Below are 16,271 nucleotides of genomic sequence, written 5' to 3'. Positions count from 1 at the left end.
GAGATGGTAAGGCAAACTGATCATGTGGGAAACCACACTATCGTCCGCTATCCAAAGTTTTTTTTTAAACCCCAGAAAAATAAAGTTTATATAACAATGCAGCTGTACAGTGACCAGGAAAAATATTTGCACCCTTTCTGATTCTATTTATATATATATATTTTTTTTTACACTGAATCTTAAATCAGATCTTAAACCATAACCTAATATTAGATAAATGGAACCTGAGTGAACATTAACATAATTATTTATCAACATTAGAGGTCATGCAACACCCAATGCCTGTGTGAAAAGTAAATTGTCCCTTACACTCAATAACTGGTTGTGCCTCCTTTAGCTCCAATGTCTGTAACCAAACACTTCCTGTAGTTGATGAGACAGCCTACAGGGAGGTCAGCCGGGACAACAACCTCTCCCTCAAAGTCAGAAAGACCAAGGAGCCAATTGTGGACTACAGGAAACGGGGGGCGAGCACGCCCCCGTCCACGGGGCTGCAGTGGAGTGGGTTGAGAGCTATAAGTTCCTGTGTCCAAATCACCAAGGACTTAAAAAAAAAAAAAAAAAAAAAATTGGTACACAGTCGTGAAGGCGCGACAGCACCTCCTCCCCCTCAGGAAGTTGAAAAGTTTTGGCATAGGTCCACATTTCCTTAAAAAGTTGCACCATTGAGAGCATCTTGATTGGCTGCTTGGTATGGCAACAGTACTGCCCTCAAATCGCATGGCGCTACAGAGGGTGGTGCGCACAGCCCGGTACATCACTGGGGCCAAGCTCCCTGCCATCCAGGCCCTCCATATTGGACGGTTTGAAAGGAAGGCCCGGAAAAGCCATAGTCTGTTCTCTCTAATCCGCACGGCAAGCGGTACCAGGCTCCTGAACAGCTTCTATCCCCAAGCCATTTAACCACCTTCTTGCCGGGATAAGCCTTTTAGATCTCCCGTGCCGGCAAGTTAAGGAGTGGCAGTACGTGGACGTCTATTTTAATAAATCCATTGAATATACACCATCACAATGAAAGCCGTTATTACATTTGTTTTAGGCAGGTCCTAAGAAACATAAAAGACTAATAAAAATGTATTTTCGAAAGAATCGAATGGCATATTGAGATGAATTATGTTATTGGTCTGTGCAGCCTATAGGGTACATGGCTGTGCCATACACATGAACTCAAGTTGTTTTGTTCATAAAAACAGATAAGACACATTTAGCCTACCCTGATCAGTCAACACACATACTGTATATTTTCTAGTAGGCCATATGAAATGTAACAGAATAAAATACAAAAGAAAAATTCCCACACAACTTGCGTTAAGGCAATGTGTGGAACCGCTGTCATATAAATGTGATATATAAAAAAAAAAACAGTTTGTCTTGCCCTCACTCCGCTTTGTTAGGGAGAAGGCGTATGGTCTTACATTAAGAGCATCTTCGTCGGGATACCGATTGAAAATAGCAATGTCTATTTTCAAAAGCATGCATGTCCCGTGTTCATACTACACAACCTCCGCAGGCTTTTGGAGTTTGACACACTACACGTGTCAAACACATTCCAAGGAGGGCCGAGTGTCCGCAGGTTTTTGCTCTTCCCTTGTACTTGATGAATTAAGGTCACTAATTAGTAAGAAACTCCCCACACCTGTTTGTCTAGGGCTTAACAAAGGAAAAACCAAAAACCTGCAGACACTAGGCCCTCCATGGAATGAATTTGACACCCCTGCTATACACGATCGAGCAAAACAAATAGACCCACACTTGATTTAGGCTACATTATAGCATGTTAAAACGTATCTGATCAGTGATAGATGAGCAAACAGATACACAACCTCCACTTACTTGCCCAGATCGAGAATTAACCAAATATACAGATTCAGTGAAACAAAAATCACATTGATTGAGTAAGACAAGTCACAAGCTTTTTGTCAGAAGTAGTGGATCATTTCTCTCCACACAGTCGTTTAGTAGGCCCAGCCAAGGCCTACTATCAGAACATTTTTGCCAGCATGTCATGATCAGTGCTAACAAATGAGCCAACGAGACAAGATCATCATGAGCAGCACTCACCTCGTCGAACACTTCCACAGCCTAATTGTAGCCTAACCGGTCTCCATTTGGATATAAATCGATTTATCTAGACGAGTCCTCACGCTTGTCTCAAAGCAGCGCGAAAAGGTGCTGAAATAGTTGACCACACGCAGGTAAGCTATTGCTTCAAATGTATTATAACAAGTCTCAGTAAGCAACAATGATGCCTTCAAATTGCATTAGCCTACTTTATTATAATATTTGTCATTCAGTGATTTTTATTCACACAGTCATTCTTTATGGATCCATCCAGTTGTGGTTAACACAGTGCATGTAGTAGCCAAGTTGAAGCTAGGATGTATTTTTAAACCTAGGATAGTAACTACGCTGCCTAGCAACCATTAAGAGCTCAAGAGAGTAGTGCGCATAGATGCAAAGCAGGGTTCTATCATATATCCTGACACTTAGTCAATCTTAGGCCGATACACAGTGCATTCGGAAAGTATTCAGACCCCTTGACTTTTTCCACATTTTGTTATGCTAAAGCCTTATTCGAAAATTGTAGACATAAAAAAAAAGTCTACACACAATACCCCATAATGACAAAGCAAAAACAGGTTTAGAAATGTTTGCAAATTTATAGAAATAAACTGAAATATGACACTTACATAAGTACTCAGAACCTTTACTCAGTACTTTGTTGAAGCACCTTTGGCATCGTTTACAGCCTTGAGTCTTTTTGGGTATGATGCTATGAGTTTGGCACACCTGTATTTGGAGAGTTCCTCCCATTCTTCTCTGCAGATCCTCTCAAGCTCTGTCAGGTTGGATGGGGAGCGTCATTGCACAGCTATTTTCAGGTCTCTCCAGAGATGTTCGATTGGGTTTAAGTTCGGGCTCTGGCTGGGCCACTCAAAGACATTGAGACTTGTCCCGAAGCCACTGCTGCGTTGTCTTGGCTGTGTGCCTAGAGTCATCTTATTGGAAGGTGAACCTTCTCCCCAGTCTGAGGTCCTGAGTGCTCTACAGCAGGTTTTCATCAAGGATCTCTGTACTTTGCTCCGTTCAGCTTTCCCTCAATCCTAACTAGCCTCCCAGTCCCTGCCGCTTGAAAACATGCCCCCAGCACAATGCTGCCACCATGCTTCACCGTAGGGATGGTGCCAGGTTTCCTCCAGATGTGACACTTGGCATTCAGGCCAAAGAGTTCAATCTCCGTTTCATCAGACCAGAGAATCTTGTTTCTCATGGTCTGAGAGTCTTTAGGTGCCTTTTGGCAAACTTCAAGTGGGCTGTCATGTGTCTTTTACTGAGGAGTGGCTTCCATCTGGCCACTCTACCATAAAGTCCTGATTGGTGGAGTGCTGCAGAGATGGGAGAACCTTCCAGAAGGACAACCATCTCCACAGAGGAACTCTAGAGCTCTGTCAGAGTGACCATTGGGTTCTTGGTCACCTCCCTGACCAAGGCCCTTCACCCCCAATTGCTCAGTTTGGAGCTGGCTGCTCAGCCAGGAAGAGTCTTGGTGCGTCCATACTTCTTCCATTTAAGAATGGAGGAAACTCTTTGTACCCTTCCCCAGATCTGTGCAGCGACACAATCCTGTCTCAGAGATCTACAGACAACTCCATCGGCCCACTGTGCCATAAAGAAATTCTTTAACTCAACGACATTTGTGGATTTTCAAACATGAACTGCTTGTTTCAAGTCCTGCCACAATATCTCTAATTGGGTTTAGGTCTGGACTTTGACTAGACCATTCCAAAATGTAAAAATTGGTTGCTTTTCAGCCCTTCTGAGAAACTGGCTTGTGTGTTTCGGATCATTGTCTTGCTGCAATACTCGGCTGCGCTTCAGCTCACGGACGGATGACCTGACATTCTTATTAGAATGATCTGCATACAGAGCAGAATTCAGGGATCCGTCAATGATGGCAAGTCATCCAAATCCTGAGGCAGCAAAGCATCTCCAAACCATCACACTACCACCTAGGGAGGGTCATGAGTAAGAGTACTCAAAACCAACATCAAAACTTATTAAAAAAAAAAAAAAAAAAAAAAGGCAATCAGTTGCTACATATATTTTTTGGCTTATAAATTAAAGATGTACCCATAGATTCTTGAACATAACTTTTAAATGCCTCAAGCTTAGTTCAACTGTCGTACACCAACAGAACCCAAAATATAAGCTTGGTTTTACGCCATGTTTGTAAACAACGTAAACAAACACTTTATAGCCTCAACTTATTTTGATGTCATGGATAGTCAGTCCTTGCATCCATAGCTCAGTCTATGAATTTGAGAGGGTCCTCTCCAGCCCCATCCCTCAGTTTTTTACCGAACCAGGGAGGCAGCGGTGCCATTGTTTCTGCTGTTTGCCGCTTTAACCAAATATATAATTTATTTTACATAAACTGTAAAACTATTTGGTGGACTGTGCTTTGTGGCTGTCTGAACGGACAAGTGAAATTGTCTTGAATACGATGTTCATTTGCTTTGACTCTAGTCTTCCATTTGTACATTTGCCGGGCACAACCAAGCTGAGCACCTAACCGTTCTTCTCCCCAAATTCCCTTTCCCCTCTGTCTCGTTCACTCAATTGCATTCCGACCGCTCCCTCCACACAAGTCTATTTTCTGCTTAAACTACCATTTAGAATTTGTTAGCCTACACTATAACCCACTAAACAGACCGGTTCCACACTGAAAATATGTGTATTTATCAGAATCATTAAGCATATGCCTACCCACCAGATGTCGTGGGCGTAATTCGTCAACATGCAGTGTTCAATGTGGAATTGTTCATCCATTTAAAAAAAAAATCCAAACAGGCAGAATAAACTAAATGTCTGTATATTGAAAAGAAAAACAGATTTTGGTTTGTAACCCTGAAAAAGTGTCTTTCAACTCGTCAAATTGAGCCACGTTTCAAAATGATCACTCTGAGAATAACTGTTCCAGGCACGAGTGTGCATTTGCACTGGCAACTTTTTTCATTTATAAAAATATTCTGTTAATGTTTTTTTTACTATAAAATAGGTGTGTGTCTTGACTGATACAGGCTCGTCTGCTAAATTAACAAAACACGGCTATGCCATTGCACATACAGAGGCTTCTACAAGAAAGCGCAATGGCTGAGGTTACTGCCTTTTTGAAGATTGTGTTCCACCATATAACGGTTTCAATAAATTAATCTTAAAATGGCACTTGCTTTTTTATTCAGTGAATATACTGTATATGGGGCAATTCAGCAATTAGGATTTGTTATCTGTAATAGTTATGCTAGATTAGGCATTGTTGTGATCTCTTGCCTAGTTAAAATAAACATGTAAAGTGTAGCTGAGCTGAAAGATCCCAGAATTTTTCATATGCACAAAGTTTATTTCTCTCAAAGTTGTGCACATTTTTTTTTACATCTGTTAGTGAGCATTTCTCCTTTGCCAAGATAATCCATCCACCTTACAGGTGTGGCATATCAAGGATTTGATTAAACCGCATGATCATTACATAGGTGCGCCTTGTGCTGGGGACAAAACTGCCACTAAAATGTGCAGTTGTCTCACAACACAATGCCACAGATGTCTCAAGTTGAGGGAGCGTGCAATTGGCATGCTGACTGCAGGAATGTCCACCAGAGCGGTTGCCAGAGAATTTAATGTTTGTTTATTGTAGAGAAAGTGTCTCCAACATAATTTTAGAGAATTTGACAGTACGTCCAACCGGCCTCACAACCACAGACCACACCAGCCCAGGAGCTCCACATCCTGCGGGATGATCAAAGACTAGCCAGCTGATGAAACTGTGGATTTACACAACTGAAGAATTTCTGCACAAACGGTCTCAGGGAAGCTCATATGCGTGCTCGTCATCCTCACCAGGGTCTTGACCCGACTACAGCTCAGCATCGTAACCGACTTCAGTGGGAAAATGCTCACCTTAGATCGCCACTGGCACGGTGGAGAAGTGAGCTCGTCACAGATGAATCCCGGTTTCAACTGTACCCGGGCAGATGGCAGACAGCATGTATGGCGTTGTGGGTGAGCAGTTTGCTGATGTCCATGTTGTCAACAGAGTGCCCCGTGGTGGCGGTGGGGTTATGTCGTGCCATTCAACCGCCACCATCACCTCATGTTTCAGCATGTTAATGCATGTCCCCATGTCACAAGGATCTGTACACAATTCCTGGAAGCTGAAAATGTCCCAGTTCTTCCATGGCCTGCATACGCAGACATGTCACCCATTGAGCAAGTTTGGGATGCTCTGGATCAACGTGTAAGACAGCATGCTCCAGTTCCCACCAATATCCAGCAACTTCGCACAGCCATTGAAGAGGAGTGGAACAACATTCCATAGGCCACTATCAATAGCTTGATCAACTCTATGCAAAAGAGATGTTTTGTGCTGCATGAGACAAATGGTGGTTATACCAGAGACTGGCTGTTTTTCTGATCCATGCCCCTAACGTTTCTTTAAAGGCATCTGTGGCCAGATGCATATCTGTATTCCCAGTCATGTGAAATCCAGATTAGGGCCTAATACATGCATTTAAAAATTGACTTCCTTATATGAACTCAGTAAAATCTTTGAAAAAGTGTTGCAAGTTGCGCGAGATATATATTTATTAGTTGTTCAGTATAGATAAAACACACAATTTTTCCAGAACAGGCCTCGTGTTCTAAAATATTAAAATGTTTCTCCTTTTGGGTACTTGCAAAAATAAAATAAAAATCATGCGAGTACTCGAACAGTCAACAAAAAAAAAAAGTCAAATGCACATCCTTATTACCACCACAATGCTTGACCGTCGTTCTTACTGTGGAATTCAGTGTTTGGTTTTGCCATCGGGATCCATGTCGTCCAAAAAGTGGACTCAAGTTTGCCGAAAAGTGCCTAAGGGCACCTGGATTATCGTAAAGACTCCTGGAAGAATGTTCTATGGCCAGATGAGTCAAAGAGAAACTTTTTGGACGACATGGTTCCTATTATGTCTGACAAAAAAACACAACAAAAAAAACAATACATTCCACAGTAAGAACCTCATACCAATCGTCAAGCATGGTGGTTTTGGTTAAACCAGACTGAACACTGCACACTATTGTGAAGTGAAACAACGACAAGCGTCCCATTTAGTCTGGTTAACCAGGCTACATGAACAACAGCAGCAGCTAATGAATTGACAGAGATCATTCATGAACATCTTGAGTGTTCCAACTGGCCTTTCTATGACACACCACTTCTGTGATAAGAGGCTGTCCCTAGGCAGCCAGCACTCACAGTGCACTGCAATTCTGAGGAGAAAGTCTGCCAGAGAGCAGTAGAGAAACTGAGTTCGCCCTAGAGCTGATAGTAGGATTCAGTTGCTGTATAGAAGGTGGAAATTAAATGCAAGGCAGGAGGAGAGCAGTGGAACAGTTCTGCAGACTGCCTTATCCCTCTATTCTCTGATAAAATTGGTTGTAAAATGCTGCAGGCATGTGTCTCTCCCCTCCTTTTGTTAAGGCTTATGATGGGTGCTACCAGGGGTTTAACTATTTTTGTGTTGAGATGAAAATGTAATCCCCTCCCCCCCTCTTTTGATACAACTGTAAACTCTAAAGCGGGAGATAGAAGTCTGAAATTGGGAGAGACCGATCCAAAGGCTGTTTGGCCACAGGGGATTATAATCTTGCACTGCGGTAGCATCCCAGACTCCAGATAAAAAGAGGCCATTTATGGTTATTGACCAGCAAAGGAAGGTCTTCGCTGAAAAGTAATACGATTATCCGTTGTGACAGTGCCGGTCTACAGAAGCTCTGTTGTTTCAGCTGGGTCTCTCATAGGGATGTTGAGCAGTGTTATAAAAAGGGATAGTCACCCGCCTCGATTAAACGACACCTTCTCCCCCCCCCCCTCATACTTAACCACACCAACCCCAGATCGCTCGTCAAACCCCTTGGAAACCGACAAGGGAACAACATGCGCGCGAGGAGAGCGGTCTCAACTACACTCCGGGTTGCGAAACAGTTCACAGCACCGTGATTAGCCTGTCAGTCATTGGGTCGCAACTGTGCACAAAATGTAGCGCAGAACTTCACGGGAAGTCATTCTTCTTTAAAGTGGAAGCCAATGTCCATAAATACACCAATCAGGGCCCTAACTGCTCGAGATTAGGGCCATTAGCACTCTGCCCACAACAAATCCATTCCTGACACCTGCATTTCCACAAATCGGATCCAATCCAGTCGGCACTCAAATGGCATGTTTCAGAGTGGTGAGGGTGAGACACTTAGAGATGTACAGTAGCCACTCTGTACTGAATGCCAGCCAATTAACATGACTCAGGCCTTTTTATAACCCCGGGAGGCTAAAAACGGCTCCATGGTGTCAAAAGGAGTTCAAAGGGAGTCGGAGTGCGCTGGATAATGGCGATAAAGAGAGAGAGCGAGCACAGAGTTGAACTTGGAGAGAGGAGTCCTCAATTAACCCTACTAACGAGGCTAAATTAAATGATACAACCAGGCCTCGACCAGAGCCATACATTTGCATACACAGCTCTGGCCTAGACTATACAAAAAGGCTGTATTTTCGGACTCTTGACACCCGTGTGTAATTGACGCCAATGAACGAATTGGTGTTAGAGTAACAGTTTGTGTCATGCGACCTCACTTCAGATTGTACCTAGGGGGAAAAGTCCTATGTGATAAAAACAATTAAATCAAGCTCTAACCAACCACACTCACTGGCTATAACATTACTTGGTGACTAACTTAGCTCATTGCTCCTCGGGGAACATATGGGGACCATAGTGGAGACTGGTGTGGGCGGTAAACTTCGATACAGAGCGTAGTTAGTGACATGGGCCATGAGGTGACAGGTTTATAAACAGCGTTTCTATTTACGAGGTTCTTAGCAAGCATAGCATGACTCCCCTCTAGAGTTACCGCCAATGGGGAAAGCATCCAGTCAGCCCCCCCACGTGCTCATGCACTTTACGTTTCTACAAAATATCTGTGTCATCCTTACCTGGCATAAGAGGACGCTAAGAATATATATATATATTGCTCAAAAAAATAAAGGGAACACTTAAACAACACAATGTAACTCCAAGTCAATCACACTTCTGTGAAATCAAACTGTTGACTTAGGAAGCAACACTGATTGACAATAAATTTCACATGCTGTTGTGCAAATGGAATAGACAAAAGGTGGAAATTATAGGCAATTAGCAAGACACCCCCAATAAAGGAGTGGTTCTGCAGGTGGTGACCACAGACCACTTCAGTTCCTATGCTTCCTGGCTGATGTTTTGGTCACTTTTGAATGCTGGCGGTGCTTTCACTCTAGTGGTAGCATGAGACTGAGTCTACAACCCACACAAGTGGCTCAGGTAGTGCAGCTCATCCAGGATGGCACATCAATGCGAGCTGTGGCAAGAAGGTTTGCTGTGTAGGTCAGCGTAGTGTCCAGAGCATGGAGGCGCTACCAGGAGACAGGCCAGTACATCAGGAGACGTGGAGGAGGCCGTAGGAGGGCAACAACCCAGCAGCAGGACCGCTACCTCCGCCTTTGTGCAAGGAGGAGCACTGCCAGAGCCCTGCAAAATGACCTCCAGCAGGCCACAAATGTGCATGTGTCTGCTCAAACAGTCAGAAACAGACTCCATGAGGGTGGTATGAGGGCCCGACGTCCACAGGTGGGGGTTGTGCTTACAGCCCAACACCGTGCAGGACGTTTGGCATTTGCCAGAGAACACCAAGATTGGCAAATTCGCCACTGGCGCCCTGTGCTCTTCACAGATGACAGCAGGTTCACACGCACATGTGACAGACGTGACAGAGTCTGGAGACGCCGTGGAGAACGTTCTGCTGCCTGCAACATCCTCCAGCATGACCGGTTTGGCGGTGGGTCAGTCATGGTGTGGGGTGGCATTTCTTTGTGGGGCCGCACAGCCCTCCATGTGCTCGCCAGAGGTAGCCTGACTGCCATTAGGTACCGAGATGAGATCCTCAGACCCCTTGTGAGACCATATGCTGGTGCGGTTGGCCCTGGGTTCCTCCTAATGCAAGACAATGCTAGACCTCATGTGGCTGGAGTGTGTCAGCAGTTCCTGCAAGAGGAAGGCATTGATGCTATGGACTGGCCCGCCCGTTCCCCAGACCTGAATCCAATTGAGCACATCTGGGACATCATGTCTCGCTCCATCCACCAACGCCACGTTGCACCACAGACTGTCCAGGAGTTGGCGGATGCTTTAGTCCAGGTCTGGGAGGAGATCCCTCAGGAGACCATCCGCCACCTCATCAGGAGCATGCCCAGGCGTTGTAGGGAGGTCATACAGGCACGTGGAGGCCACACACACTACGGAGCCTCATTTTGACTTGTTTTAAGGACATTACATCAAAGTTGGATCAGCCTGTAGTGTGGTTTCCCACTTTAATTTTGAGTGTGACTCCAAATCCAGACCTCCATGGGTTGATAAATTTGATTTCCATTGATCATTTGTGTGATTTTGTTGTCAGCACATTCAACTATGTAAAGAAAAAAGTATTTAATAAGAATATTTCATTCATTCAGATCTAGGATGTGTTATTTTAGTGTTCCCTTTATTTTTTTGAGCAGTATATATATATATCACCAGATAACACAGATGATGCTAGCTACAGGATACACATATCGTTAAAGGCACAGATACCAAGCCACTAGCAATATGCCTGGAAGAAAATCTAAATATTAGGAAAAGTGATTCAACCTCTGAGTAACGTAACAAGATATTAATGACAAAGGGAGCAAAGAGCATATAAGAAAATACGTTGTGAATGGGTCATATTTGAGTGTGCAATAAAATGGGCCATATAAATACACAAAACTTGCTTTCTCAATGTAGACAGAAGAAATGCATCAGAGCCTGGTTAGACAGCCAGGGGTGTCCATCACGTCGCCCTGCCTAAAAACCTCAGAACTATTTGACCATGCAACACATAGTTCACTGCTCCAGTGTACAGAGACGTTTGATCTGTGGACGGAACAAGCAGACGTATTGCCAAGTCAACAAATTATTGGAGTGCGCAGTAACGCTGGCCTTCTAGGCAGAGTTCCTCTGTTCAGTGTCTGTGTTCTTTTGCCCATCTTAATCTCTTCCTTTTTATTGGCCAGTCTGAGATATGGCTTTTTCTTTGCAACTCTGCCTAGAAGGACAGCATCCCAGAGTCGCCTCGTCACTGTTGACGTGTGCAAAGCTGTCAAGACAAAAGGGTGGCCATTTAATTTGATTTGTTTAACACTTTTGGCAACTACATGATTCCATGTGTTATATCATAGTTTTGACGTTTTCCCTATTATTCTACAATGTAGAAAAATAGTAAAAATAAAGAAAACCCTTGAATGAGTAGGTGTTCTCTGTCAGAGTGACCATTGGGTTCTGTGTCACCTCCCTGACCAAGGCCCTTCTCCCCCGATTGCTCAGTTTGGCCTGGCGGCCAGCTCTAGGAAAAGTCTTGGTGGTTCCAAACTTCTCCCATTTAAGAATGATGGACACCTTCAATGTTGCAGAAATTCCTTGGTACCCTTCCCCAGATCTGTGCCTCGACACAATCCTGTCTCGGAGCTCTACTGACAATTGCGTCGACCTCATGCTTTAGTTTTAGCTCTGACATGCACTGTCAACTGTGGGACCTTATATAGAGGGACGTGTGCCTTGCCAAATCATAACCAATCAATTGAATTTGCCACAGGTGGACTCCAAGTTGTAGAAACATCAAGGATGATCAATGGAAACAGGACGCACCTGAGCTCAATTTCAAGTCTCATAGCAAAGGGTCTGAATACTTATGTACATAAGGCATTTCTAAAAACCTGTTTTCACTTTGTCATTATGGGGTATTGTCTGGAGATTGATGAGGATTATAATTGAGGTAATCCATTTTAGAATAAGGCTGTAATGTAACAAAATGTGGAAAAAGTCAAGGGGTCTGAATTCTTTCCGAATGCACTGTATTTTATGACTACATTGTGACGTTGTTTGTTTGTTTTGGACTTAGCCTAAACCCAAACAGCCTGTTTGGGCACACAATTATTCCCCTCGAGGCAAGCCGAAGTCGGTACCCGAAGCCCCCTCGTCAGCGATTGGTCAACAGTAGGGTTTGATCAATGAAGTGCCTGTCGTTATTCAATGAGAGACGAGAGGCTCGGACTCGGGGGAACAGAAATGGAGTCCCTGGAGATGGCGGAAACAAGATGGTGGTTAGGAGTAGTGCAGTATTATGAGGAGACGTGTACTTGGAAAATGGAGACGGTGAGAAGGTCTAAGAGAGAGAGGGAAGAGGGTGAGCTTGAGTCAGGTAAGAATGGTGGAAAAAAGGGAGATGGTTTGTTAAAGAAGGGAAGAAAGTGTAAGCAGAAGGAGCTGAAGACAAGAGGAGAAATGGAAGTGAATGAGGGTGAAGTATCGGAGGTGGTAGGTGTGGTGAAGTTATCGGAGACCGAGTCTTGCACCGAGGGTCAGGATAAAGATGAGTCTGACAGTAGGAGTGAAGTTTATGGAAAAAGTGGACTCTTGCCTGATCCATTTCTGGTTTCACGGTGGGGGTCTTTTTAAAAATGTATTTAAAAATAAGTTGGGTACTGTGGAATCGGTGAAGGTAACCAGAATGGGTCGTGATAATTGTTTGTGTTTCTGCTGTTCAGAGGGAGAAGGCGCTCGGAGTAAAAATAAAAAAAATGGGGGCAAGACAAGTGAATTGTTTCGCTCTCAAGAAAAGGGTGCCAATGAAAGGAGTGATAACTGGGGTGGCAGTAAATATAAAACTTGACCAGTTGAACTGAAAGATTCCCGGTGTATGTGATGCGACGCAGAAAGGGTGGCGAGAGTGGGGAAACAGAAGAGTCGTTGTCTGTTCTTTTGAGTTTTGAAATTGAGTCTTTGCCCGCCAAAGTGAAGCTAGGATATATACAGTTGAAGTCAGAAGTTTACATACACTTAGGTTGGAGTCATTAAAAAAAACTCATTTTTCAACCACTCCACAAATTTCTTGTTACAAACTATAGTTTTGGCAAGTCGGTTAGGACTTCTACTTTGTGCATGACACAAGTCATTTTTCCAACAATTGTTTACAAACAGATTAATTCACTATCACAATTCCAGTGGGTGAGAAGTTTACATACACCAAGTTGACAGTGCCTTTAAAACAACTTGGGAAATTCCAGAAAATGATGTCATGGCTTTAGAAGCTTCCGATAGGCTAATTGACATCATTTGAGTCAATTGGAGATGTACCTGTGGATGCATTTCAAGGCCTACCTTCAAACTCAGTGCCTCTTTGCTTGACATCATGGGAAAATCAAAAGAAAGTAGCCAAGACCTCAAAAAAAAAAAATGTGTAGACCTCCACAAGTCTGGTTCATCCTTGGGAGCAATTTCCAAACGCCTGAAGGTACTACATTCATCTGTACAAACAACAGTACGCAAGTATAAACACCATGGGACCACGCAGCCGTCATAACACTCAGGAAGGAGATGCGTTCTGTCTCCTAGAGATGAACGTACTTTGGTGAAAAAGTGCAAATCAATCCCAGAACAGCAGCAAAGGTCCTTGTGAAGATGCTGGAGGAAACAGGTACAAAAGTAACTATATCCACAGTTAAATGAGTCCTATATCGACATAACCTGAAAGGCCGCTCAGCAAGGAAGAAGCCATTGCTCCAAAACCTCCATAAAAAAAGCCAGACTACTGTTTGCAACTACACATGGGGACAAAGGTAGTACTTTTTGGAGAAATGTCCTCTGGTCTGATGAAATAAAAATAGAACTGTTTGGCCATAATGACCATTGTTACATTTAGAGGAAAAAGAGGGAAGCTTGCAAGCTGAAGAACACCATCCCAACCATGAAGCACGATAGTGACAGTATCATGTTGTAGGGGTGCTTTGCTGGTGCACTTCACAAAATAGATGGCATTATGAGGAAAATTATGTGGATATATTGAAGCAACATCTCAAGACATCAGTCAGGAAGTTAAAGCTTGGTCACAAATGGGTCTTCCAAATGGACAATGACCCCAAGCGAAAATTTGTGGGCAGAACTGAAAAAGCGTGTGCGAGCAAGGAGGCCTACAAACCTGACTCCGTTACACCAGCTCTGTCAGGAGGAATGGGACAAAATTCACCCAACTTATTGTGGGAAGCTTGTGGAAGGCTACCCAAAACGTTTGACCCAAGTTAAACAATGTAAAGGCAATGCTACCAAATACTATTTGAGTGAATGTAAACTTCTGACCCACTGGGAATGTGATGAAAGAAATAAAAACTGAAATAATACAATTATTCTGACATTTCACATTGTTAAAATAAGTTGTGATCCTAACTGACCTAAAAAAAAAATGAATTTTTACTAGGATTAAATGTCAGGAATTGAAAAACTGAGTTTAAATGTATTTGTTGAAGGTGTATGTAAACTTCCGACTTCAACTGTATATACACACACCATCGAGGTACGTTTTCCTGAGGTACGTATCGCAAGGCTTCAGTGTCTTAATGTAACCTAGCCCTTGATCGTGACTCATTTCCATTACATATAAGAGTCATTGGACGAAGGCGTCTCCTGTAGTTTAAGAGCTGCGACGCTTGGTATGAACATAAACACGCATCACTTGTGGTACGGTTTTGGAAGCATAAGGACCTTATCTTTCATAACAGCGAGAAGTCATTTTCAATTCAAAAGGTTTAATAGATACACACCTTTATAGGGTTAGGGTTGCCACACAACCATATTTCCATGTTACAGCGCTTGTTTACGTGACAAACAGATGGAAGACCGAATGGACTATACCTGTGCTAATTACCTGTGTTTTAACAAGACAGACATCACAAATGCGTTGTCACTGAAAAATACTGTCAGCTGCAACTGTTAAAACAGTGTACAGTAAGTGTGTATTTTAAATTTGTTTAATGATTTTGATGTGATATTAAAGTAAAGTAGAGGGCTATTTCTAGAACTGTACAGCAATTGAGAATCAGTTCACATTTCAAATGGAGTATTTGGCTGTTTTGGCTCCCAGAGCCAATTCACCCTTTAAAACAGAATATGTAAGGTCCTTGGACTAAGGAGTAACCTTAGGCTCCTTTAGTCCAATATTGGGCTAAATGTAACCATGACTGCGTCCGGACATCAGTGCAGTTTAGTGTAAACAGCGTAAGTGTACGCTGTATGGTTGGCATCTTCTGGCAAAAACACAATCTGACTGCAAATTGGATATATATCTATCACACACACACACTCTCACACCTGGGTTTGCCCTCAAAATGCCAGTTTGTCACTTCACACAGACAGAATTGTCACAAGATAACCCTAAATTGACAACCATGCTGACAAACGCTTAGCAATGATTCAACCCCTATTGGATGTCAGACTCATTTTCCTTGTTGTATTACCTTCTGCGCGCAGCATGACTAACATGGACAGTTAGAACGCAGTCTTACCTAGCTTCACCCGAGACTCCTCCAGCTTCTGGATTTGGTTCTCCAAGAAGAACATGGCTACTGCGAATGCCAACAGCGCCAGAAGCTGAAACTTTGGCGGCATCATGATCCTTAGAAGCCCCATCAAACAGTCCAGTGAGAACAGGTCATTCCTTGTTTAGAAAATACTACATAAAAGGAAGTGGAACGTTGTCAATCACAGCGCGAATTTGTGTCTGTGTATGGCCCTGTGCATTTGAATTGTTCTTGTCCAGTGTTTACATCCCTGGTTGTTCAGTAGGGAACACACTCAGATCAAAATGATTTGTTTCATAGGATAATGTACTCTCATAAAAGAGAACTGCATGAAACCTCAATACCGTCTTGACGTTGAGATGCCCCCCCACACACACACACACAAGGGTTTCAACAGAAACGGCCTTGTGTTCCTCCGTGTCTGCGATTCTTCCTCTCTAGAGCTGTGTCCCGTTCAGTTCACTCCGCACGCCTATCTTCGTCAGATGATTTATATTAGTTACAAAATCCCTATTGGTGGAACCAACAGTCCACTAAATTGGATAGGCTTTTCATTGGCCAACAGTCAAGTCTGTTGTAACGGGATTGGACACATTTTAAACAGTTCTTGAATTTGGCAACAGGGGGCGGTGTCCACGTGCGAATGGAATGTAGTAACTTGTGTCTGATCAAAGAAGAAAAGTCAAAGGTGCCTTTCTGTTAGCCATATGAAAAGAGGAAGAAAAATAACAAATTACAACTTTTAGACCGATAATGATAAACAATCAGATATTATTATTGCGAA

The 16,271-nt window shown here is 43.2% G+C and overlaps 1 protein-coding gene across 1 annotated transcript in view; it reads right to left on the bottom strand.

Moving 5' to 3' along the window:
• The window catches only part of LOC120055775 (heparan sulfate 2-O-sulfotransferase 1-like), a 29,495-nt gene extending 13,555 nt beyond the window's left edge, over positions 1-15,940 (bottom strand). Inside the window, exons 1-2 of the mRNA XM_039003727.1 lie at positions 15,832-15,940; positions 15,473-15,639 (exon numbers count right to left, since the gene is read on the bottom strand). Coding sequence (XP_038859655.1) covers positions 15,473-15,596 — 124 coding nt within the window. The 5' untranslated portion in view covers positions 15,597-15,639; positions 15,832-15,940. The remainder of the gene's footprint in view (positions 1-15,472; positions 15,640-15,831) is intronic.
• Positions 15,941-16,271: the final 331 nt, after the last annotated feature.

The sequence above is a fragment of the Salvelinus namaycush genome, chromosome 11, assembly GCF_016432855.1.
Source record: "Salvelinus namaycush isolate Seneca chromosome 11, SaNama_1.0, whole genome shotgun sequence".
NCBI lineage: Eukaryota > Metazoa > Chordata > Actinopteri > Salmoniformes > Salmonidae > Salvelinus > Salvelinus namaycush.
The sequence above is the reverse complement of the archived record's forward strand: the minus strand, read 5'-3'. Positions and strand labels throughout refer to the sequence as shown.